At 42.2% G+C, this 24373-nt stretch overlaps 1 protein-coding gene across 2 annotated transcripts in view; it reads left to right on the top strand.

The window, feature by feature from the left end:
- Positions 1-24373, top strand: part of NKAIN3 (sodium/potassium transporting ATPase interacting 3) — a 210017-nt gene that overhangs the window by 180588 nt on the left and 5056 nt on the right. The window contains exon 5 of one of the 2 annotated variants that reach the window (XM_083748104.1): positions 7714-7774. In XM_083748104.1, the coding sequence (XP_083604230.1) occupies positions 7714-7774 (61 nt within the window). Of the gene's footprint in view, positions 1-7713; positions 7823-24373 lie in introns of both variants that reach the window. The other variant, XM_083748105.1, reaches the window with a different exon arrangement.

The following is a 24373-nucleotide window of genomic DNA, read 5'->3' as shown; positions in this document are numbered from 1 at the left end:
GAGAATGCCCATCCTTGGCATGTAGCGAGCTTCAGAGAAGAATTCAGTAACTGTCATTAATAGAGCAAGTAGAACATTTATTTTCTACAATCTTTATCTCATGCTTGTAAATTAATGTACATTGAAGTAGTTTGGTGTTCCTTCAGGTCTTAAATGTTAATGTGCTTTTAAAAAAACAAAAAACGCTAAAGCAATATAATCTGGATGTTCTTTTTTTAAAAAAAAAAGTGGAAATGTTATTGAAAAGGAGCTCTGTAATCAATGAATTCAAAAGACACTATAGGCATACCTTTCTCTCTTGTAGAAGTTTGTGTGTGTCCCCCCCCCCCCCCCAATCACAGAACATGTGTACTGTTTTGATCTGTGGGTGAAATGTGACAGAGCTTGAATCTACGAAGGACTGCTTTAGGTAACCAATGATGGAGGACTCTCCATGTGGTGGCCTGAAAGTGTGAAATGATTCACCATGCAGATCTATGCCGCCACAACTGTAATTCACAACAGTGTCCATGTGGTGGCTGTTTGCTTTCCTGACTTTTAGTCATACTACTAGGGGATTCTGGAATGAACTGCAACTGGATGTGCTGGGGCCTGCCTCTTCATCCCCGAGCTCAGGCCAAGCATGAACTCTTGAGGATTAGGTCATAAGAACATAAGAAAAGGCTGATGGATTAGGCAAATGGTCCATCCATTCCAACATCCTGTTCTCACAGTCATCAGTCAGATGCCCATGGGAAACCTGCAACCAGGACATGCAGGCAAAGCAAACTGGTTACTGTTAAGACCAGGGAGCAAGTTGGGAAGACAGAAGATCAAGCAGGTTCACACTTAGTTTTGAAAGATTCATAATTTGTTGTTGTTCTTAAAATTCATACACGGGGGCTGCTCATTTGATTTGAGGGTGTTTAACCCTTCCCTGCCCCATAATTTACTTGATTGAGATTGTCCCATCCCTGAGCTACCATTTACTCCATGGGGGGAAAAACAGAAGTGAACCGAGCATCTGTATTTCTCTTACCCCATCCCACCCCCAAACTTTGATTTAGAAATTGTGCTGGAGAGGAAAGTCCTAATTGCTTCCCGTCCCTGCACCACTTCCCTGGTTAAAGTACCAGATCCTCTCCCCCAGTGGATGTATTTTGTAAACAAACAAACAAAATACTTCAGAACATCAGGCATGAGTCACCTGAAAGTGTGTGTTCTTTGGCGCTGATTGAAATGACTGTTCCACTTCAGACTGCAGGTTGGCCAATGTCAGAAACAGGCTGCTGAAAGGATCTTAGCTCAGCCACAGCACATCTAATTTGCATGCGGGGAAATGAGCTCTTTATCAAATACTGGAGAGCCACAGCCAATCACTGGGTACTGATCTAGATGGACAAAAGATCTGATTGAGAATAGAGCAGCTTTCTATGTTCTGTGTGCTGTTATATAAGACTTTGTTCAGATCCAGTATGTTCATTCTTAGGAGATCTCAGGAGTGATTGCTCCTCCATACAGAATATTTCTTTCGCATAGAAAATAAGTTTTTCGGGGACAAGGCTTTGGTCAGCATATGAAATCAGGCAATGAGGCAATAAGCAAGATGAAGGATATATTGTAAAATAGTGAATATAATAAAACTTATTTGGTGTGTGTGAGTCAGCTGTCTATTAGTCAGCCAAGGGAATAAGGGGTTGCTAATCTTGATTCTGGAGCCATGTAATACTATTGTACCTTTAAAATATGCCTAGAGAGAGACTTCCACCAGTTGTGGCATCAGTTGCTACTGCAGCAAATGTTAAGGAGGCACGGAGGGCCTAGAAACTTTGCAGTTGTTTAGGGTTTGTGTACAGATTTTGGACTCATTCTTTGGCTTCTTCCATCTAAATATGGCAAACATGATAGTATAAGCTAGGAAATTATAGCATAAACTCAGAGCATTCACACCCTGCCTTTTTTTACCAGTAAGAGGCAGGTATCTGCCTCCCCCACTAGAGAAAGTTCATTAAGTTAATTGGGTCAACATGACATCCCTAGACAGAGTAGCAAACCCATCGTATTAAGAATCAATGTGTCTGTTAAAGAGCTGGAGGCAATGATGGGTTGTATCAACTAGACCATGAAATATGGCTCACCGTCTTCTAATCTCAAATTCCAGTTATCGTGTTAGAAGCCTTTAAGTTTTTCTAACTTGAGTCTTTTAGCTTAGCATACTTTCAGGCACTAACTAAATGATAAGTTCAGAGGACAATGTGCTACAGAAGAAAGACAGATATTAGGAATGAACATAAAAAGATCTTCTACATAATATGTAAAAAATAAACCATGTTCCAAAATTATGTTAATCAGTACTACATTATTGGTGCTTCTCCACTGGTATGTACAGCAGAATTCTGAACAGTGCTCAACATTATATATATATATATATATATATATATATATATATATATATATATATATTAGAAACTCACACAGGATCTGCAGGATTTTGAATAGTTATTATTGTGTTTCAAAAGATATAATAAAATTATTCGGAGAGTGGCTGTTGCAGATGTTGCTTATACCCAATTATAGGGCATCTCCCTCATTCAGCAAAGGTCTCTGAGCCTCCAGAGAGGCTGTTAATGATGGTCATTAGGAGAGGAGGGGGAGGTAAGTAATCTTCTACCAGCTCCTAGCTATGCACTTTTCTCTAGATCTAACCCACTGTATTTCTTATTATCAATATTTATTAATTAATTTGTTTAACAAAATTTGTACACTGCTTGATTGTAAAAAACAAACAAACAAAACCCTCAGAGGTTACAGGCCCCCCTTCCCTGTGTTGTTGTAAGCTGCCCTGGTAATGTTGATTGATACTAAAGGCCTGGTTATAGATTTCAGAAAATGATAAATATTGCTTGGAAGCACATGCAGAGTTAACATTTTACTTTTATTAAACAGTGCAAAATATGTGGTGGAACTTAACATAGTTTGCAAATGTTAGCACATCACACCTCAAGCAAGATGCCACTACAAAAGTAATCCTATTTTAAAGATGTGTGAAATCCCATACTTAAAAATTTCTACAGAAAGAACATGGGGAGCATAGGAGCCAACTTCTCGGGGCCGAGGGCCTTTTGGGCCCCCAATAAAATATTTGAGAGGGTCAGCCTCCCCCCAAGTTGATGGGCATTGACATTCAAATGGTTTTTGTGTGCTGCATCATGTGATTGATTATGTGGGTGGAGCTTACTCGTCTCCCCCATTTTTTCCCAAGTTGTCACCCTTGATGGGTAGAATGGCAGATCTGTTTATATTCTAGAAAAGGTGTACATTTTCAGGAAAAGACTTTGGTCTTTCAAATTTCAGTGGGGCCTTATGTAAGGTCAAAATTTAGTGCACCCCCAGCCTCTCACCTTCCATTCTGCTCATAGTTGTGATGCCCTGCAGTGCCCCTAGTCTTGGTGTCCAGTGGAGCAGAACTGGTTGCACTGTCCTAAATCCACCTTTGACATTTGGAGGGGGAGTAATCTGAAAACTATTGACAGGGCACTTCGACTACAGTCCTGTGGTCCACGATAGGGCATCCCAAGGAACATCCGACAGATTGGATCTCCCTCTCCAGTATCAAGGACAGAACTCCAATATTGTCAAGGGAAGTTGAGTTTGGTTCCATCATCCACCCCTCTCTGCTGATCCTGATTCCCTGTCCCAGCCAACACTGGGACTCTGACATCAGTTGGGCCATAAAGATGGCTTATCAGGGGCATGCTAGCAGAGGACCAAGAACCTGCTTGGATCCACAGTCATCCCAGTACCTTGATCAACTCCCACATTGGGAATAAATTTAGACACACTCAGGAATGTCCAGATTTCTCCTTCTCATTGCCTCTAGTGGAATGTATACCAATACATTTTTAAAAAGAATAACCCAGAAGTTGATGGAGGACCATAGAGAGTTCCTTTGCCCTCACTGCTGCCCTGTCAATTTTAGCCCTGCAGGGTGTACGGTGAGGTGCTTAAATCACATTTAGATTTTGCCCACCCACCTTTGGAATGCAGCCTTGGTGCCTAAATAGAGAAAAAAGCACACATGCTCTCCTTTCCAAAGTCCCTTTGCACCTTAAAACATCTCTGTCCATGTCTCTGCCTTCAAAAAGTAGCATGTAAGGCAGTTCTCAGCTGCATAAGTTCTGCATCAAATTATTTTACAGTGTGATATATAAAATCCAGGGTCTTACTGAAGCCTGGTGAGTGCTTCTGAGCTGCAGAATGAAGAAACACCAGCACTAATGAACACATTTATATGGGTACTTTGAGAGAGAGAGAGATTTTCTCAAGAGGATTGAGCTTTGCCCTATATATCCCAATAAACTTTGTGTAAGAGGAGACTGAATTAGGAGTCATTCACCTGGAAGAGGCAAGTGTGTGTGCATGTGTGGAGGAGGGGGGAGGATCAGCTGCCAGAAACAGAATTAGAGGAGCACAGAGTATGTGTCTGCTTCTTCTTAGATGTGGTGCTGCAAGAGTGTGTCATAGAGATTGTGGCCCACGATAGGAAACAATTAGCATTTAATGTGGGTAAATGGTGTCGAGGGGTAGCCAATATGGTTCCCTCCCAATGTTGGACTACAACTTTTATCATCCCATACTGTTGTCTGTGCTGGCTAGGGCTGATGAGAGCTGCAGTTCGATAGCATCTGAAGGGCTACCCCCAAGAAATGGATATTGCTGAGCCACAAGATATTGTTTGTGTTAATTCACCATAGTTCTAAATCAAGGAAATGGTGGGTTGGGGAATATTTGAGGTGCATCATTAGGAGTGGGTGGAATAGAAGATAATGTTCAGGAAGAGGCAGGAGCCTATTTTTAATGGTTAAGACTCAATCACATTTCTTAAAACTTTACTATTTTAGTCATTGCAGTTAAACTTTATTCCACTCCAAGATGATCTCAAACTTATCTGTGAATAATTGGGTGCATCACATTCTCTTTTGTTATCAGTGAATACAAGTTACATTCTTCCAATTGAGGCTGGGCAAATTGCCAAGGAAGGCTATTTTCATTAAGACATCGATAAACCAAGCAGTGCACACCAATTGGCCCACTGCAAATTGGTGATTAACCTAACAGTTAGATGGGCTTTTGTGAGTGCAGCCTTATTAATCAAGCATCAGTTGGGTTAATCAAGATACCAAAAGTAATTTGTAGGAATAAATATTTCATTGCCATTAATAAAGCAAAAGGGAATATCTTAATGAATTTCCTTCTAATAACATTCAAGCTGTGGATTCCCCACCCCCTACCCCCTTTAACATCTACATTTGCAGGATTTAACATTTGCCATTGGGTAGGGAAGTCATTCAGTGTGCACAACTTGCTCAAACATCAGTCACCCATCTAATTACTGGTGTGTCTGATTTCTTCAACTAAGTATTAGTTGACATAAAATCTGTTTATAAGGAAAGTGTTCAGGGTTTCTCTCTCTCTCCCTTTCTGGTAAGTTTCCGAGCACAATTCAAAGTGCTGGTGTTGACCTTTAAAGCCCTAAATGGCCTCGGCCCAGTATACCTGAAGGAGCGTCTCCACCCCCATCGTTCTGCCCGGATGCTGAGGTCCAGCGTCGAGGGCCTTCTGGCGGTTCCCTCATTGCGAGAAGCAAAGCTACAGGGAACCAGGCTTCTCGGTAGTGGCGCCTGCCCTGTGGAACGCCCTCCCATCATATGTCAAAGCGATAAACAACTACCTGACATTCAGAAGACATCTTAAGGCAGCCCTGTTCAGGGAAGTTTTTAATGTGTGATATTTTAGTGTATTTTTGGTTTTTGTGGAAGCCGCCCAGAGTGGCTGGGGAAACCCAGCCAGATGGGCGGGGTACAAAAAATAAATTATTATTATTATTATTGGGAATTGGAGCCCACAGTGGCAGTGGGGAAAGGACAGCACTTAAATGGCCAATTCAGAAGATGAAATCTATGTATAGAACTTTTGCAAGGTCGATGTTCCATGTCACGTCAATAACATCTGCAACTGACAACTACAACTACAAATGTTGAATCACTTTCGTTTAGGAATTTTGTAGGCCAAGATCAACATGCAAAGAGAAAACACAGTTCAAACAATGATCCTTTTATCAAACAGGTCTAAGTAATTATTTAGTAGCATAAAACATACCAAACCTTCATGTCCCCTGCTCTGAGTATATGGAAATTACTCAGGGCACTAAGTGCTTAATGCTTTCTTGAACTGACTCATTGTCCTTCAAGCTGAGAAGAGTATTATTTTAGGGAAAATATATTTGTTCAGACAAATCTTGGCATTGCTATGTAGAAAGAGATTTGTATAATATGTTTGAATCCTCAGATTGTCTGTTATATTTGCCTTCATATGATTTTATCCTGTGTAGTGCCCTGAAACCTGTGAGTGTAGAGCAGTATACAATTTTTACAACTACTACTACTAATGTTTTTCTTTTACTTTTTGTTATAGGTTGTAGTTTTGTTCTTGTTTAAATGATTTATTGTTTGTTTGCTTTTTAGACTGTACACTACATAGAGATTTTTGAAATATTATAAATAAATAAAAACAAGTCAAACTCTTGAGTAGATCCATTGAGGTCAATGAATTTAAATTCAAACTTAAGTCCATTGGTTTCAGTGGGCCCTCCCTGAATATGACTTCGGCTACAATCCCCACCCTTACATGCCTAGGTATAAGCCCCACTGAATTCAGTAGGACTTCCTTCTGATTAGAAATTGTTAGGATTGCACTATTAGTCTCCTACAACCCAAGATTAGCACTCCGTGAGAACACTCTGAGAGCTGTTCTGCCTTTGGATTTTTTCTTTATCACATATCTGGGGCACTCTCTTCTAACAAGTATTGTTTGCCCAGAGACAAGGCTTCTTTTCTTGGCTGCAGCTAAGGAAACATTTTGTCATTGTTGGAAGACAAACAACTAGATTCCCTAAGCTCTTGTCCTGAAGCACATATGACAGTGGTATAAGGTTAAGTGAGTTTTTAGAATACCGCCTTATTCAAAATATTGTCACAATGTGTCTGGTTCATCCCTTAGGATTCCGAAAGTATTTGAGATAGTTTCCAAAATCCATCAGTAAGAATTTTCTGGAACTTATGAATCACATCAGAACATGGCATTTGCAACTAAGTTAAATGCCTGAAACAATGAGTGTTTGAAATCTGTTATATAATACCTGCATGTAGCAGACAGTTTTGAAATAATGCTAAACACTTATTGAGGTCAAGTACCTCTCAAGTTGGTGTTTGCTTTCCATTCCTTTCTGAAGATACTGGCTGCAGATGTTTGAATCCACCCACCCACCGAAGCCATGAGGACAAGAAAAAGAAAAGTTATAGTTCACAGAAAGTTTTGGCCTAGATTCCAAATCAAACACCAGTCAAAAATAGTGCTGGCAAACTTGAGAATTCACTGTGCCTGCATCCCACAGGCAACAAATGAGGCTTAATCACCAATGCTCTTAAAAGCCACTAATTTCAATGGGCTTTTAGTGTGTACTGCATTCTCAGGCCAAAACATTTATTTTAAAAAACTGGTGTCATTCTTGAAAGTGCCTGCATGTTTGAATTCAGGACTGTTCTAGCAATGCATTTTTAAAAAGTAAATAATAATAATAAATTAAGAAAATGAAAGTAAATGATATTGTACTGCAGCCTTAGCACTGCTGCATAAGTTATAACTAATGGGTTTTCTCCTTTTGTTTTCCCACAGTTGATTGGCTTTGTTTATGCCTGCTACGTGATCAGCATTTTCATGGAGGAAGAGGACAGCTGTAAGTACTGAATACACGCCTACCCATCACTGGAGCCACAATGCTGGGGTGAGATTTAGTATTACACTACAGCCAACTGCTCAGAACTGGTGGCTTATATTTGCAAAAGGCATCCTTTCATTGATCACCAGTAGCTTTGTCCTAAATCAGTCCTTTTTCTGCAGGAAGTGTGCATGTGCTTTGCAAAGGCTTACACAACCAACGTTTTCCTGAAATGTGCCTACAGTTTCATTGATACTTGGCATGCCATCTTGGTTAACGGTGATTATCAGTGATATTGGGAAAGCTATGTTTTCCATTGCAGTGGCAATTTCTTGTAATGCAATGTGATTCTGGCGTGTGCGGGATCCAGAGAGCACCCCCACACATTGAAAGAATATGTGAGGGGCTTTCATGCACCAGCTCCACCCCACCACTGTGTACTGCGGCTGCAGCCCCACTGCCCACACATTCAGCCAGCATCCAGTGCATAGAAGCTCTTGACTCTTGGTGATTGCACAGATGTCAGGATATGTGGCTGCACTGTGCATTGCAGGGGGCAGGCACGAACTAGCCAATGTGACCCTGCAATTACCATTATGTGTCCTTTCTATGTGTTTATATGGATGTCTGAATCCCCACCTCCCAGCCATCCACTTATCCCCCTCTATCTTCCTTCCCACTTTGACCTGCAGTTTTTGAGGCACATTTTTCTCGTTCCTGAAAAATTGGAGCGTATGACAGATGATTCCACAGTGAGCATAATATGAAGGAATGGAAAACAATTCTAGCATCCCTAAAGATCCAATTTCCTCATGACTGTACCAATTCTTTGAAATGAATGCTCTGACATCCTTACCACTTTTATCACTGTTCTGACTGTCTTCTGGGTCAGCATGATCTTTGGGAATGGATGATTTTTGGCTCGTAGTCTGTCTTTTGTCCCTGTGCTGCATAAGGATCTATAGCAGCTGGATTTTACTCTAAATATAAGAGATACACAGCTTTGGAAACCATCAAAATTGTATAGTTTTACAGCTTAATTCCAACATTGTCAGCCAAGACCCCATTTTCACCAAATGTTGAAAACACTGTTATACCGCTTGAAACAGTCATGACTTGCCCCAAAGGATCCTGAGGATTGTGGTTTGTAAAGGGTGCAAAGCTCCAGTTTCCAGAAATCCCAGGGAAGAGGGGTTGATTTTTATTTGTTGTTGTTGTTTAGTCATGTCCGACTCTTCATGACCCCATGGACCAGAGCACGCCAGGCACTCCTGTCTTCCACTGCCTCCCGCAGTTTGGTCAAACTCATGTTTGTAGCTTCGAGAACACTGTCCAACCATCTCATCCTCTGTCGTCCCCTGCTCCTTGTGCCCTCCATCTTTCCCAACATCAGGGTCTTTTCCAGGGAGTCTTCTCTTCTCATGAGGTGGCCAAAGTATTGGAGCCTCAGCTTCAGGATCTGTCCTTCCAGTGAGCACTCAGGACGGATGTCTTTCAGAATGGATAGGTTTTATCTTCTTGCAGTCCATGGGACTCTCAAGAGTCTCCTCCAGCACCATAATTCCACTCTGCAAATGGTAGCTCTGTGAGGGGAATGAGGGTCTCCTACCATCTCTCAGTACCCTTAACAAACTACATCTGCCATGATTCTTCGGGGGAAGCCATGACTGTTTAAAGGGGTGTGATGATACCTTAAATGTCTAGTGCAGAAGGGGCCCCATGTGCATTGGCCTTTAAGACTTTCCTTAATGAAATATCCGTGCCTTATTACATTCATGGAAGTTATTGGTCTGAAACCTGGCAGGAAGGCTTAAAAATTAATAACAGCCACCTCTTTCATTGCTGTGCAGGGCTTAAAGGGATATGGTTGAGGATCAGCCAATGAATGCATTCCAAAGGGCAATAAAGGAATGTTGTTTAAAGTGATTGCTCTTCTAGTTTTTGTCTCATATGGGAACACCTTTCATTATTTATTTCAAATGGCTTGTAATTCAGTGGTCACAACATATGCATGCAGTCCCAGATTCATTTCCCATTAATGAATCCCAGGTAGTAAGTAACATTCAGAAAAATAGCTCTCTGAAATCTTGGAAAACTGTGTACACATCCATTTTCCTCAATGGAGTAAATATTCACTTGGCAAAATAACACTGGACAAAAATATTAATTCCTTGCCTCTCAGCACTATGGTTCTGAGCTGAAGTATGTCTTTCCTACAGCTGTTGCTTGCTTAAATGTATAGATCTCTTGGCTCTCCAGTGTTTTGTGTAGTTTGTCTCCCTGCACATACTTTGAAAAAGCAGCCATCGGAGAGGAGGTAGATCCAGGTCAGGACCATGACTCAGGGGTATGGAAGTTAATCCTTTCCCCACACTATTTTCCCTGCTGGAAATTGCTCCCCTTTCCTGCCCAAGTTCCTCTTTGTTAAATGTGCTAATGCCCAATGTGACAGGGCTAAGTGTTTGTCAAGCATTCTGTTTGCCAGACACATGCTATTTTATGAATTGCCATGAGTGGTTTCTTAGCATTGCTTGAGTGGTTTCTTAGTAGTCACGCCAACAAGCTCGATGGAGTAACTGGGGTGGTGTGCTTGTTGGTTTCTGCTTCCTTCACTGAGCAGCGAAGTGCTTGTCACAAGACAATGTTTACATTCCACAGTCAAGTGCTGTTGGGTTTTCTCACGGGAAAGGAGACTGGATGTGACGTACACTGGTTTCCTGTTTTTCACTGTTCTTTGCAGTTCAGTGTGGTTCTCTCCATGCTTTAGAGGAGAGAGGATGCTTTTCTCTGCTCCGGCAGAGGGAAGATGTTTTTCTGTAAATTACCAGCTTTGAAGTGTAAATAAAGTAATGTAGAGCATGTTGGCACGTACTTTTCATCATTCCGCTGTGCACTGGACACTGCTTATCTCCAACATTTGGTTCCGGGCCCAGGAAAACGCAGTGTTTTGAGAATGGACTCCAGAAGTCGGGCTCCTGGCAAAGGAACAAAGGAGCAAAGAATTGGAGTGCCGGCAAAGGATCGGAATGCAGAGGGCCGGATCGGACGATATCTCTGCGCGTCAAGATGATTTGATGAGGTATGTGCTACAGCTCCGGGCAGCCTGCCAGCTTCTAATTAATGGCTTTATGGCTGGACTTTGAACTTTTATAGCCGGTTTTGCCGTGGCACAGGCAAAAGGCTAGAAGGATAAATTTTTCCTATGCTGGGGGAAATCGAAAGTAAAGCAGCTGCAGCAGTGTCGCAGCATGAATTTAAGACAGCAGAGAGAACTTTCACTTTTGAACTTGCCTTTGGAATGCGGTTTGAAGCAGCTGCAGATAAGCAAAGCAGTTAAGCAGAAAGGCACAGGTTCACAGGCAGAGGCTGTTTTGAATTTGCTTTTGGATTGAAGCAGCTGTACACAGACGCAGCATGTATAAAGCAGCCTGATTTAAAGCAGCGAAGATGACGCTAAAGGCTAATGCCAAAGTCATGATGGCCCTTCAGGATGCTTGTGGGATTCCTAAGCTCAATAGGAAGAACTATGCGGACTGGGTTCTCTATGCAGAGGCTATTCTGCGGAAAGAGGGTCTGTTTAAAGTTATTACAGAGACCCCCCCAGCTCCAGTTACAGATGAATGGAAAGCTATGGATTCCAAGGCAAGGGGAACTCTTACGTTGATAGTATCCCCAGAAGAGCTCTGTCTGTTGCGTGATAAGACCTCAGCCAGAGAAATTTGGGACGCTTTGAGAGAGGCTCACTTGAGGACAGAAGCTGGGTCCACAATGTTTTACTTTAACAAGCTGCATAATATGGCTCTTGCTGAAGGTGGAGATGTGCGTATACATCTGATGGAGATGCAGAATCTGAGACATGAGCTGCAACAGAGAGGACTCAACTTTCCAGAGGAAGTGTATTCCTTTATGATACTACAATCTTTGGGTTCAGGTTGGGAGTCTGTTGCGACTCAGATTGCTGTACAGCCAACTGCTCAGCTAACAGTGGACTATGTTACTGCCGTGATATTGAATGAAGCGGATCGCCGGGGTGCTAGCTGCATCAACAAGGGGGGGACTTCACAGACATCATCCCATAGTGCAGTGGAACCACCAGATGGCGCCAAAGCTTTGAAGGCAGTGAAATGCTACTCGTGTGGACGTCTAGGCCATATGAAGAGGGAATGCAGATATCCCAGGGCCAAGACAGAGCAGCGCAGCGAAAGCTCATCGCGTGGAAAAGGCCGAGGCAAAGGCAAAGGTCCGGTGTCCAGGACAACGCAGCACAAGGCAATGGTCTCACGCTTCACTCCAAAGGTTGCAGAGGTCCAGAAGATGTCTAGATCTTTCTTCGTTGTTGATTCAGCGGCGACCCACCACATGTGCAACGATAAGCGACTGTTCGTGTCTTTTACACCGCAGGAAGGTGCGATTCACCAGGCGGATGACCACACAATTCCCAGTAAAGGCTACGGAACTGTTGTTCTTCACAGTTTGGACTTATCGATACAGGATGTGCTTTATGTGCCAGATGCCAAGCATAATCTGCTCAGCGTTGGACAGCTGAATGAGCGGAAAATTGACGTTTCCTTTAAGAACAAAAGGTGCATCATCACAAAGAAAAATGATTATGTATTGCATGCTGAATATGTTGATCGTTTGTATGTTTTGTATTTTGATGATGTTGTGCAGGATGACACTTGTTGCATTGCAGGTTCTAACAAAAGTTTGCATGCAGAATGTATTCACGATTTTCATCGAAAATTTGGTCATTTGCATTTTGAGGCAGTATCTAAAATGCCTGCCTTGGTTGAAGGTATGACTATTAAACCCTGCAGGTACCACATGAAGTGCAAGGCATGCGCAGCAAACAAGGTGAAAATGGCTGCGAAAGGTAAGGTGTCTAGTAGGCAAGCTACAGAACCATACCAGGTTGTTCATGCTGATTTGGTTGGACCACTAGCGCCCTCTTTGGGTGGAAACAGGTACTTCATGGTTCTCATTGATGCATTTTCCAGGTATATTTATGTGTACAATCTCAAGCAGAAATCAGAGGCTTTTCCAAGGTTCAAGGAATTCTGTGCTTGGTTGGAAAATGTGCATGGTAAGAAGGTAAAGACTCTTTTCAGTGATCGCGGGGGAGAATTCACTTCTCAGCAGTTTGAAGCTTTTCTGACTGAGAAAGGAATTCAACACGATTTGTCTAGTCCTCGCTCGCCATGGCAGAATGGACTTGCGGAACGAGCAAATCAGACATTGCTTCAAGGGTTAAAAACCTTGCTGCATGATGCCAATCTTCCAGAGAGTTATTGGGCCGAAGCTCTCTCATGTTTCACTTACAGTTATAATCGCAGGTTATCTTCAGCGATTGGTTGTACCCCCTATGAGAAGATGTTTGGCAAGAAGCCATACATCAAACACATGAAAATTTTTGGTTCTGACATGTGGGTTCACTCACCACAAAACTCCAAGTTAGACAAGCGTGGATTGCATGGTATCTTTCTAGGTTATCAGAAAGGGTCTTACAGAATAATGATGACTGACTCTAAGACAATTAAGCTCACAAGAAGTGTTGAGTACAATGCCAAGTGGGGGGAGAATGTGGGAATTTTCCAATGTTATCCTGATCACAGTGATGAAACTGAGGATAGTCAAAAGCAACCGCAACAACCCACACCCACTGATGAAGGTTCTGATTCTGAGTCTGAAACTGAATCGGGTGATTCAGAGGATTTCAAGAGTGCGAAAGCCTCTATGCGACCCTCTGAAAGCTCTGATCAAGAATTGGAGGAACCATTGTTCACAATAGGTCACTTTTCTCCTAAGAAGGAAGAGGAGAGTGTTGAAGACTTAAGGCTAATTCGCAGGTCACAGAGAGCAACAAAAGGCAGACCTCCAAAGAGATTTGCTGATGAGTTTGCCAAGATAGCAGTAACAGCTGTTAAAAGCTCCAAGAAGGTGTTTGAACCTTCAAGTTTCCAAGAAATCCAGGATTTGGATTCAAAGGAAGCTGAGCCATGGTTAAATGCCATGAAGGCTGAGCTTGATTCCTTGGAAAGGAACAAAACATGGGACCTTGTTCCAGTAGTTCCAGGAATGAAACTGCTTGGAAGCAAATGGGTCTTCAAAGCGAAGACAGATCAAAATGGCAAGATAGTCAGACACAAAGCCAGATTGGTAGCCAGAGGTTTTGCACAGGTACCAGGTGAAGACTATCACGAGACCTACTCACCCACCGTGAGGTATGAGAGCATTAGGCTTATGCTCAAGCTAGCTGCAGAGGAGAATCTACACATTAGTCACCATGATGTGAATACAGCTTTTCTGTACGGATCTCTAGATGAATCACTTTATATGCTTCCACCTGATGGCGTACAGGTAAAACAGGGATTTGTTTGTGCTCTGAAGAAGTCCCTTTATGGTCTCAAACAAAGTGCACGGTGTTGGCACACAAAACTCACTGAAGTATTGTTTTCTCTAGGTTTTAAGCAAGGGAAAGCTGATCCATGTGTATTTGTCAAAGAGGAGGGGCAAAAGAAACTGTATTGTTTGTTTTATGTTGATGATCTTTTATTCTTTTGGAAGGATGTCACAATGTACAATAATGCCCTAGCTCAATTGAAAGAGCACTTTGACATGAAAGATCTTGGTGAGGTAAACAACTACCTATCTCTGGAAATAGAGAGAGATCAAGATGGTAACATTCTAGTACACCAGTCACGGAAAATTGCTGATGTGTTAAGCAAACTAAACCTGATGGATGCTAACCCTGTAGACACACCGATGACAACAGGTTATCAGGTAGATGACACTGGAGAAACATTTTCTGATACTACACTGTACAGAAGTGTGCTAGGCAAGCTAAACTTCATTGCCAGATGTTCAAGACCTGACATTGCTGTTAGCTGTAATTTGCTAAGCAGACAAGTCAACAATCCTACTGTTAAGGATTGGAAAGCTCTGAAACGCATAGCGCGGTATTTGAAAGGCACTATGCATTACAGACTGAGATTTAACAATCAGAAGTCTGGTGGTCTTGAGATATTTGCAGATGCAAGTTTTGGAAGTGACACTACAGACAGGAAAAGTACGTCTGGAGTTTGCTATAAGTACAATCAGGGTCTATTTGATTGGTCATGCAAGAAGCAAACAACAGTTAGCTTAAGTACTTGTGAAGCTGAACTGAATGCACTGTCTTATTCACTTAAGGATTGTGAATGGTTGTTACAATTGTGCAAAGACATGAAAATTCCTGTCAAATGTCCAATCCAGGTTTACCAGGACAACAAAGCATGTTTGGCTTTGCTGAATTCTGAAGGTTGTAAGCAAAGCACAAAGCACTTGCAATTGAAGTTGCAACATGCTAGGGAACGTATTCAAAAGGGACTCGTAACGGTGTCCTATATGCCAGGTAATGAAATTCCTGCTGATGTATTGTCCAAGATTGTATCAAGGGATCAACACTGTACCTATGTGCAGAAGTTGGGTTTGTACTGATATTGTACGAACACGCTGCCCAGTGATGTTCACAGAAAGGGGGAGGATGTTGGTTTCTGCTTCCTTCACTGAGCAGCGAAGTGCTTGTCACAAGACAATGTTTACATTCCACAGTCAAGTGCTGTTGGGTTTTCTCACGGGAAAGGAGACTGGATGTGACGTACACTGGTTTCCTGTTTTTCACTGTTCTTTGCAGTTCAGTGTGGTTCTCTCCATGCTTTAGAGGAGAGAGGATGCTTTTCTCTGCTCCGGCAGAGGGAAGATGTTTTTCTGTAAATTACCAGCTTTGAAGTGTAAATAAAGTAATGTAGAGCATGTTGGCACGTACTTTTCATCATTCCGCTGTGCACTGGACACTGCTTATCTCCAACAGTGCTACCAGGGGTGGCACATGTAGGTTGAAGGGAAGGTGGAGTAAAAGTTTGGAGAGCGTATATTTCCTCTCACTTCCTACTATCCTCAGAAATATATGTGTGCACATGTTCATGAGAAAGAGAAAGGGATAATGTGTTTGGTTAGAAAAGAGATGAAATGAAGATTCTTGCCCTTTTAGTGAGTCTTCTACCAGATCCAGTTCCCATAGGTTATTGTTCTCCCATTACCTTCGCTCATATATTTGGAAGGACGCATCAGTCCAGTATAAAGATTATTGTAGCTCAAAAGGATTATAATGGGTGGGGGACATGTTAAATAAGCATTTCAGCAGCACGCTAGCATTCTCCCACTAACAACAAAGTCTGCTTATATTTATTACTTCCTTTCATTTGTCAGCCTTTCATTGGTATCTGTATTAATCTTAACCTGTGTTATATATAGAATTAAAATTACACTCAGAGCAGACGGAAAACAAACTCAGAAACTTATTATCTTGCCAAATGGTAGGCTGAGAGCAGTCTGGAATTATAGGAGGGGAAATGGAGTATGATTTAGCTTTACATGTCATAGGCAACTGGGGGGGGGCGTTTACATGCTCTTTACTTGGGGCCACTGATACTTTTTAATGCCCCATTGTTTCAATAAAAGTTAACTGCATTTTCATATGTGCATCCTGAGGTACATATGTGTCAGAGCTGCCCCTAGGTCCCAGCTCACAGAGGACCAACGCTAGGCTGTCGTAATGTACAAAAGTCTTTATTGAAGTTCAGTTTCCATTTCAAAGCCGCAGCGTGCAGCCCTACGTCTTAAACCCTAGATCGGCGAAGTCCCGTCTGAGTCTCCTCCCCTCTGACACCAGTTTAAGATCCTAGCCCTGCTCCACCTTTTCCGCTGCTCTCTCCTCCTCTGGGTCCTCCTGCCCGTTGGGGCATTGCCCTTTCTGGACTCTTCCGACGCTGAGTCGCTTAGCTCCTCCCCCTGCCTCCGGCGGGCTTTAGGACCCGGTTCCCAATCCTCATTCTCTGTTGTCCCGCGCTCCTGTACATTTGAACTTGCCTCTCGCGCCAACCCAGTGACCTTTCTCCTAACCGTTACACTACTTCTGTCACTGCTTCCCTCTTCCGGGATGCTGGCCGGATCTGACCTTCCCTCCGTTGTCCGACTCTCCGATGGAGGCGTGGTCAGCCCTGCCTCGTCTTCTCTCCCTGGTGAGGAGTGCACTGGCCCCGATACTTGGGACCCTTCCCCCCCCACTCTGCTCTGGTGGGGAGGCTGGTCCTGATTTCCAACTACTGCTCTGGGAGTCCCTGCTGCCCCCTTGCTCCTGGGGCGTTCCCCTTGGGAACCCCCTACCTCTGGCCACTGGCGCCCCCTTCTGTGAATCTTCCGATTCGCTGGAGAGGCTCATGGAATCCCTCGGCCCACTGTCCTCTTCTCCTACGCTCCCCTCAGATTCTTCCCCTTCGCTCTCCATTCCCTCTCTTCCCTGTGCCTCTGCTCCTGAGCCCCTGACAATATGGCATTGTTGTTGCATTTGAGTTCAAAGGCATGGACAAAATAATCTGCAAACATAATTGGCTCCTCAATGTAGAGGTACCTTTTAAGCCCCTAAAAGCAGTTGAAATCAAAAAGATTCTTCTAACGTCCAGGAATGGAAGTCACAGTTCCTAAATTCGTTACACAGTGTAATTTATATCAAGCTACTATTTAAAGTTAATATATTCTAGGAGCCCCCATATCATTCTTCGCCAATTCTCGAAGGAGAATGTTGCATAATAGCAGAATCTTCTGACAACCTTAGAGAAATAGCCAGCTGTTATAGTATTAATTAACACATAATACATTATTGCGCTTCCTCTCAAGCTGTAATATTTGACTGCACTAAATGAAATATAATGCAGAATTTACACATGAATACCAGCCATCTGTTGTTAACATTCTAAATAAAGTGAGGTTTGTTTTTAGTTGTTCCATTCAATATTTATACAGCTAGGTATTATGCACCCTTCTTCTCAGTAACTTTTAATTAAAAAAAGCATTTTCATGAATATATTCACATTAACAAGAACAAGTTGGATCCAGACTAAGTTAGGCACACTTTAACCCCAGTGAAAGCAACAAGACTTAAGTTTGTGATGATTAACTTATCCTGTTGATTTCAGTTACAGATAGGTAGCCGTGTTGGTCTGCCATAGTCAAAACAAAACAAATTCCTTCCAGTAGCACCTTAAAGACCAACTAAGTTAGTTCTTGGTATGAGCTTTCGTGTGCATGCACATGAAAGCTCATACCAAGAACTAACTTAGTTGGTCTTTAAGGTGCTACTGGAAGGAATTTTTTTGTTTTTTCTGCTGATTTCAGTGAGACTAACCTAATCTAGATCAAACCTATTGTACTCATTAACAGTGTTGCTAGATTTGGTTGGATGGTTTTGAAGTAAACAGCATAGTAGTATTTTGAAAAGAGCTTCTACACTAACAGACATTGGGCACTTCCACACCAGCTGTATCCTTCATATTCTGTGTCTGAGATACTACTTTTTAAGTCCATATTCCTATGGAGCAGAACATATCCCAATTTTCCCATTCACTTCATATTATGTGGGTGTCCCATAAACTGGACAAATCTGATAGGTACAGTGGAAGCCAGGTATGGTCACAAATAACTGGCTTTTGTGAACCTGATTCAAAACAAAACTAAAAGTTCTGGCATGGGTGACATTTCTTGTGGGGGCCTGGAGGGCATTACAATATTTCCTTCTACTTATTTTCTGGGAGCAGCCATAGTAAGTTGCCTTAAACAATATATGAATTAGCTTTAAAACTTAAGTTTAGTATATATTGCAGTTGACTGACTTATTCATAAGAGCAAAAGGTTTCTGGTGAACAATATCTAGAAAACTGTGCAGCACGTACAGTTGAAAAATGTTTATTCACATCAGTGTGTGTTCATGACTACATAGTTCTCAAGACACTGCTCAAGAGTGCATCTCAGGTTGCAATTCCCATTCAGTTGGGGATAATTGATTAGTGCCCTAATGTGAGGATTCAGCTTAATCCAGACCTTGCCTTGGCAATGCTCCTTTCAAGCCAGCAAAGGGAGACATTTGGTCCAGCAGAGAGATCCCGCTGATGGGGGGAGTTGACTTTGCTGATTTCCTCTCAGTCCTCATTGTCACCTCACACACTATTCCAGAGGGTCCCTGTCCCTCCAGAACAATGGGAAAGTGTCACTGGAGGTTGCAGGGGGAAGTGACTTGACCCTGGTCACTTCTGTTGCCACCTTAGACTGCAGGAATATCACCTGAATGGAACTCTGCAGAGGGAATATTTTGACTTAGAAGCCATCTTTTCCTAAGTTTCCTAGCTGCACAGCAAAGGGGGTGATTTTCATTCCAATTACAGCTGGATAGGAAAGGATAAATCATCCTGTGTGCTGCTCTATGGATAATAATCACACCTGTAATTAATTAAATAAAATCAGGAGATGGAGCTGCATGCTGCGCCTTAAGCATAACATATTGTTTCGCCAAATAATATTGTGGCGCCTTTAAGGTTAACAAGGTGTCACAAGACCCTCTGCTGCTTTTTGCTTCAACCGACTTAGCTGTGCATCTGTAAAATTCCAATAAATGAAAACGATCTAATTGGCCAGAGTCCTTGGTATGAGCACTTGGCGCATGCAGAACTCTTGAAGCTGGTCTAGCAATTTAGTATGAATTCTCAGGCCCCACAAGGTCCTTTCCTGTTCCCTATCAGCCAAAACATTCTTCATTATGCTGTGTCACTTTTTCTTCCTCCGATTTTCAGGCTTTGCTTTTGATTATCAGTTGTCAATTTTAGAAGTAGTTTCCCACCATCTTGGAGAAAGAAAGGGAAGGGGCAGGAGCAAGGATGGCAACAAAATTAAAATATAGGCATCACTTCAAAATGATGCTCAGGGTGGATTACTTTATTAAAGGATGCAGTAAGTCCATTGTGTTCTAGTATATATCATTTTCTTCTATGCCACTTAGGGTTGGATAGATTGTATTGTTTAATAAATTTCTTCATGTCAAGCATCATTTTGAGGCTTTGCCTCTCTTTTTCCCACCACACAAGAGTCGTTCCTTAGCAGCAGCATTGCTTTTATTACAGCATCCTTGGTGGAGAGGTAATTACATATTATGAGGCTGTGTGTGGAGTAGAATAGATGATAGAGTAAATTAATCAGGCCCTACACCTGACGTGCCCTGACCATAAATTAACTTAATTATATACCAGTGAATGATCTTGGGATTCAGTTTAGATAAATTTCCTCCCTGATATTTTATATGTCTGTTTTGTTTTGTTTAAGAGTGAATTAGTTTGCCATTCTCAGCATATTAGCATGCAGCGCTTGGCTTTTCTCTTGGGCCTTTTGCTGTTTAGGAAACAGAACTGCGACAGAGAATATCAGCTTTCATTTGAGGCCTGAGGGAAGGAATGAAAGAAGGTACCTGAATATTTGTCTGGGGTGGCAGTAGTGGGCTGCTGATTCATGCAGAATTGGGCTGACAACTTGTCATGATTATATCTGAGCATCTTTTATATAGATATATAGATGTGGACATGGAAAGATAGAGATAGAGAAGCAGCTGGTTATTTGAGCTTACTGCACAGCCACCCAGGACGATTCTTCGTCAGATTTGATAGCTTGATGTGGTGTCTTTGTGGCATAAGGACTTTTAAAGGCAACAGGCCCTTGTGCTGTCTCAAATCTCAGCCTAAATGCCACTGGAAGTGAGAAAAGGCCCTATTATATTCCACCGAGAACACAATACAGTACAGTTTTTGCTGGTAAAGTGTGTGCGTGTTTCAAAAAAACGGGGAGGGGGAGCAAAATTTAAAAGACTTTTAAACATTCTTTAAAAAAAATAGATGCATGTGTTCCAGTTTGGAAACACTCAGTGGGTGCATTTTCTGAAAAGCCTGAGAATTTAGAACAGCAAACAGTTTCTTCAGAAAGGATAACTATCTGTTGGACAAACACAGAAAAGTAATTTTCTTTTAATCATTAGACTGTTTCTGCCTTCAACTAGTTTAGTTTTCAGCCCAGTGCTATCCCATTCTATACCTCAGATGATCCAACCCACAGCAACTATGACGATTCAGTTCGGTGTACATGCATGCATGCTACCTTATCACGGGCTAAGTTTATCCAAAATGATTCAAGAAGTAGTAGTTGTTCTATTAGCATGGTTGTTATCCTATATTCTCACCATGAACAACTCCTATCAAATTCATTTGGGCTTACCTTTGAGTAGACATTATATGATTGTACAGTTAGTATTAGTTGTTTCAAGAGGAGGAGGGTGATCTGTGATTAGTCTGGGAAAGACAATGAGACAGCTTGGCTCCCAACTGGCTGGAATGAAGCCCAGGTGGACTTTTCAGAAAGCAGAGGCACAAAGCAAGCAGGAAAGCTACTTCCTCTTTATAAGCTGCAGAGACCACCGGAGAGGCAAGTGGTGAGGAGGACAACTTACAATACAGAGGACGACTGTGTTGGAGATGAAATGGCAGCCAAAATACTGAAAGAGGGAGGTTCTGGGAGCTGGTAATTGGTGTGTGAGAGGGATAGGCTCTTCTCAGTCATTGATACCACATAATGTACTATGGTTTTTAGGACCAAGAGCCAAAACTAAGAGCTGCCTGAAGCTCTGTCTTCTGTGAAGAAGCAAGCTAAGAACATGTTTTGTTGAATGACTTGTGTCACATCTCTCTATTGTAAACATGGCTAGCTAACCCCAATTAATATAATACAGGCCACAGCAAGTAAAACAGATACAGATACAAATAAAATAGCTTCATAGCAAATAGCTGCTTCCATGCCACGTGTCCCTCCTCTTCCCACATTTAATGGTGAGGTCTGCCTGACACAGTCATCCTCCTCTAACTCTCCCAAGCCAGTTGACCCATTGCACTACTCATCTGTATCTGTAATACTCATCTATATTTTTTTCAGCAAATGAAAGGAGACCTTTAGCCCTAGCTATCAACCGTACAGATATTTTCAAGAGGGATAGGAAATAGCAGAAAACTGCAGGTTGTACCACCCACTCTTGTGGTCTTCTTTTCTCCTGCACAAAAAGTTGCTGGTTCAGAGCATTAGCTTGCTGATGGCACCAAGGGGGAAGAAGCAAAAGGCCAATCTTAGACTCGTTGCCAACTGCTGTTTATTCCTACATTGTTTTATTGCTTCCTTCTGGCACCAGCTCCTTCCAGCGTTACCTTCATTATTTAAGGTGACTTAGATATCAGCTATTATGATTCCTGCAGAGCTACAAAGCAGCTGCCCTTGGAAAATAAATTGTATTTTGCAGCCAGTAGCAGCTAAAACAACTAGTTTCTCCTGCAACCAGCAGTGATCCGCAGGTTGTGGAAAACTCCTCTCTTCAACTCTGCAAGACATTGCTTAATAGCTGGGCTCCACACAGGGCTCTTTTTGTAGTAAGAAGGTACAGGTCCCACTAAACTATTTCTCAATGCATAGGCTGTTTGAGCTTCTATAGACTATATAGAAGAGGAGATTGTGTCTTCGTCTGATTATATCCCCAGAATTTGTGACTTTCAAAGCTTTTTTTTATCATATTGAGGACCCGTAATAGCTTTCACCTATAGAGATCAACCTAGCACGAGATAGATAAAGTAGGTTTTACCATGCCATATTTGGAATACATGATGCCATTTTCACTGGATAGTTTATTAAGGTTTATGTTGTCTATACATTAACTCTTTAAATGTAAAAAACAAACAAAAACCTGTCTTTTTTTAAAGCTTGCTTTGATGGCTATAACTCATAATAGTTGTACTTGATTTAGATATTCTCAGTGTCCTGTTCCGTAGTCCCTCCCTGCCCACATTGTTCCCACCAGCCGTGCCAACAATAATTTATGCAAACAATCACATTAGCAAGCTGATATGCTTCCCAGACAGAACGGTGTAAAGTAGGCAAAAAAGGGGGTGCCTCAACTGGCTAATTGTAAGGACACCCTCCCCACAACATCTCTCAAAATGGAACTCAATTCTCTATATAAAAAAAGAACAATATCTGCATATCATGTTAAAGCTGAATGGAAGAATGATAGAATATCTTGAATACTTCAGATATAGGTATGCAGGTGAAGCCATTATTTAATTCTTATTTTACACTGTTTTCCATTTACTTTAATTTTAAGACAGTGTGTACACAATTGATTTCCACAAATTCACGTTGAACTAGACTGTATTTTCAGTTGATTTCCTAGGTGAACTTGTTGACACTTATTCTACCAACAACCCCACCCCCTGGAACATTTTGAGTTAAAGCCTGCAAAGCTTGTAAGTTAAGAGATTGGTCAAAAGAACCACATTAATCCTCCTAACTACACTGAAATTTTAATCTGCTGCTCAGATAGGTTTGGCATGAGATTACTAACATTATCTCCAACTCCCTCAAGGTGCAATAACTATTTAAAATGTGCCGGCAGAGTCACTTTACATTATGTGACTGCTATCCGATCTACCAATGAATGCTCCATAGGTTTTATGTAGCAGTGTTTTTTTTTTTCCTGCTTTGTATAAGAACTTCCCAAGACACACTGGCCCCAGGCATCAGCCATTTCAGTGATCAATCCTCGTTGGCTTGGTTCAGATGCAAGAGGCTGTGCAGTCCACATTGGTAGCTTCCATTGGCCGAAAAGCAGCATCCATCTGTGGGTATGAGGGAAGGCATGAGTCTCATGGCCTGGGCAGAAGGTAGATCAAGATCTTTGGGTGATTTTCAGGGGGTTTGTTGTAGATTGACAAGAGTTTCTTACTCCTGGTTATTCCCAATAGCGACAGAAGCAAGATCTCTCTCTGTCTGTAAGGGCTCATCTAGAGTTGTTTGCTCTGATTCAGCAATATTGAGCAGGTTAAAAGATGTCAAAAGAATGAATGACAGTAGCTTCAACATTTATTCTTTAGTATATCCAGTTGAAAGGGACGCGGGTGGCGCTGTGGGTTAAACCACAGAGCCTAGGACTTGCCGATCAGAAGGTCTGCGGTTCAAATCCCCACGGCGGGGTGAGCTCCCGTTGCTCGGTCCCTGCTCCTGCCAACCTAGCAGTTCGAAAGCACGCAGTACAAGTAGATAAATAGGTACCGCTCAGGCAGGAAGGTAAATGGCGTTTCCGTGCGCTGCTCTGGTTCGCCAGCTTAGTCATGCTGGCCACATGACCTGGAAGCTGTATGCCGGCCCCCTCGGCCAACAAAGCGAGATGAACACCGCAACCCCAGAGTTGGCCACGACTGGACCTAATGGTCAGGGGTCCCTTTACCTTTTTATATCCAGTTTAAAACATGTTTAAAAATTATCTGAATCTCCACCTGAGACCTCAGTGCCAGGCTGGGTACAGTAGGAGACCCTCCAAGTGTCCCTATTTTCCAAGGACAGTCCTAGATTTGCAGAAGCCATCCTGCTTTCTGATTTGATTCCAGAATGTCCCACTTTTTCTGAACGTGTCCCTATTTTCATCAGAAAAATGTTGGCGGGTATGGAGTTATGCAACCCCTGAGCCAAGGAGATAAGTAACTCCACAACCTTGAGAAGACATCTGAAGGCAGCCATGTATAGGGAAGTTTTTTAACATTTAATGTTTTATTATGTTTTAATATATGTTGGAAGCTATCTATTCAAATAGGTGGGGAATTATTATTATTATATAGGACATCCTTATTTTCATTGGAGAAAAGTTGGAGGGTATGGAGTAGTACTGGGGCTTGA

Source organism: Podarcis gaigeae (assembly GCF_964106915.1).
Source record: "Podarcis gaigeae genome assembly, chromosome: 7".
NCBI classification, from domain to species: Eukaryota; Metazoa; Chordata; class Lepidosauria; order Squamata; family Lacertidae; genus Podarcis; species Podarcis gaigeae.
This window is presented reverse-complemented; position numbering and strand designations above follow the sequence as displayed.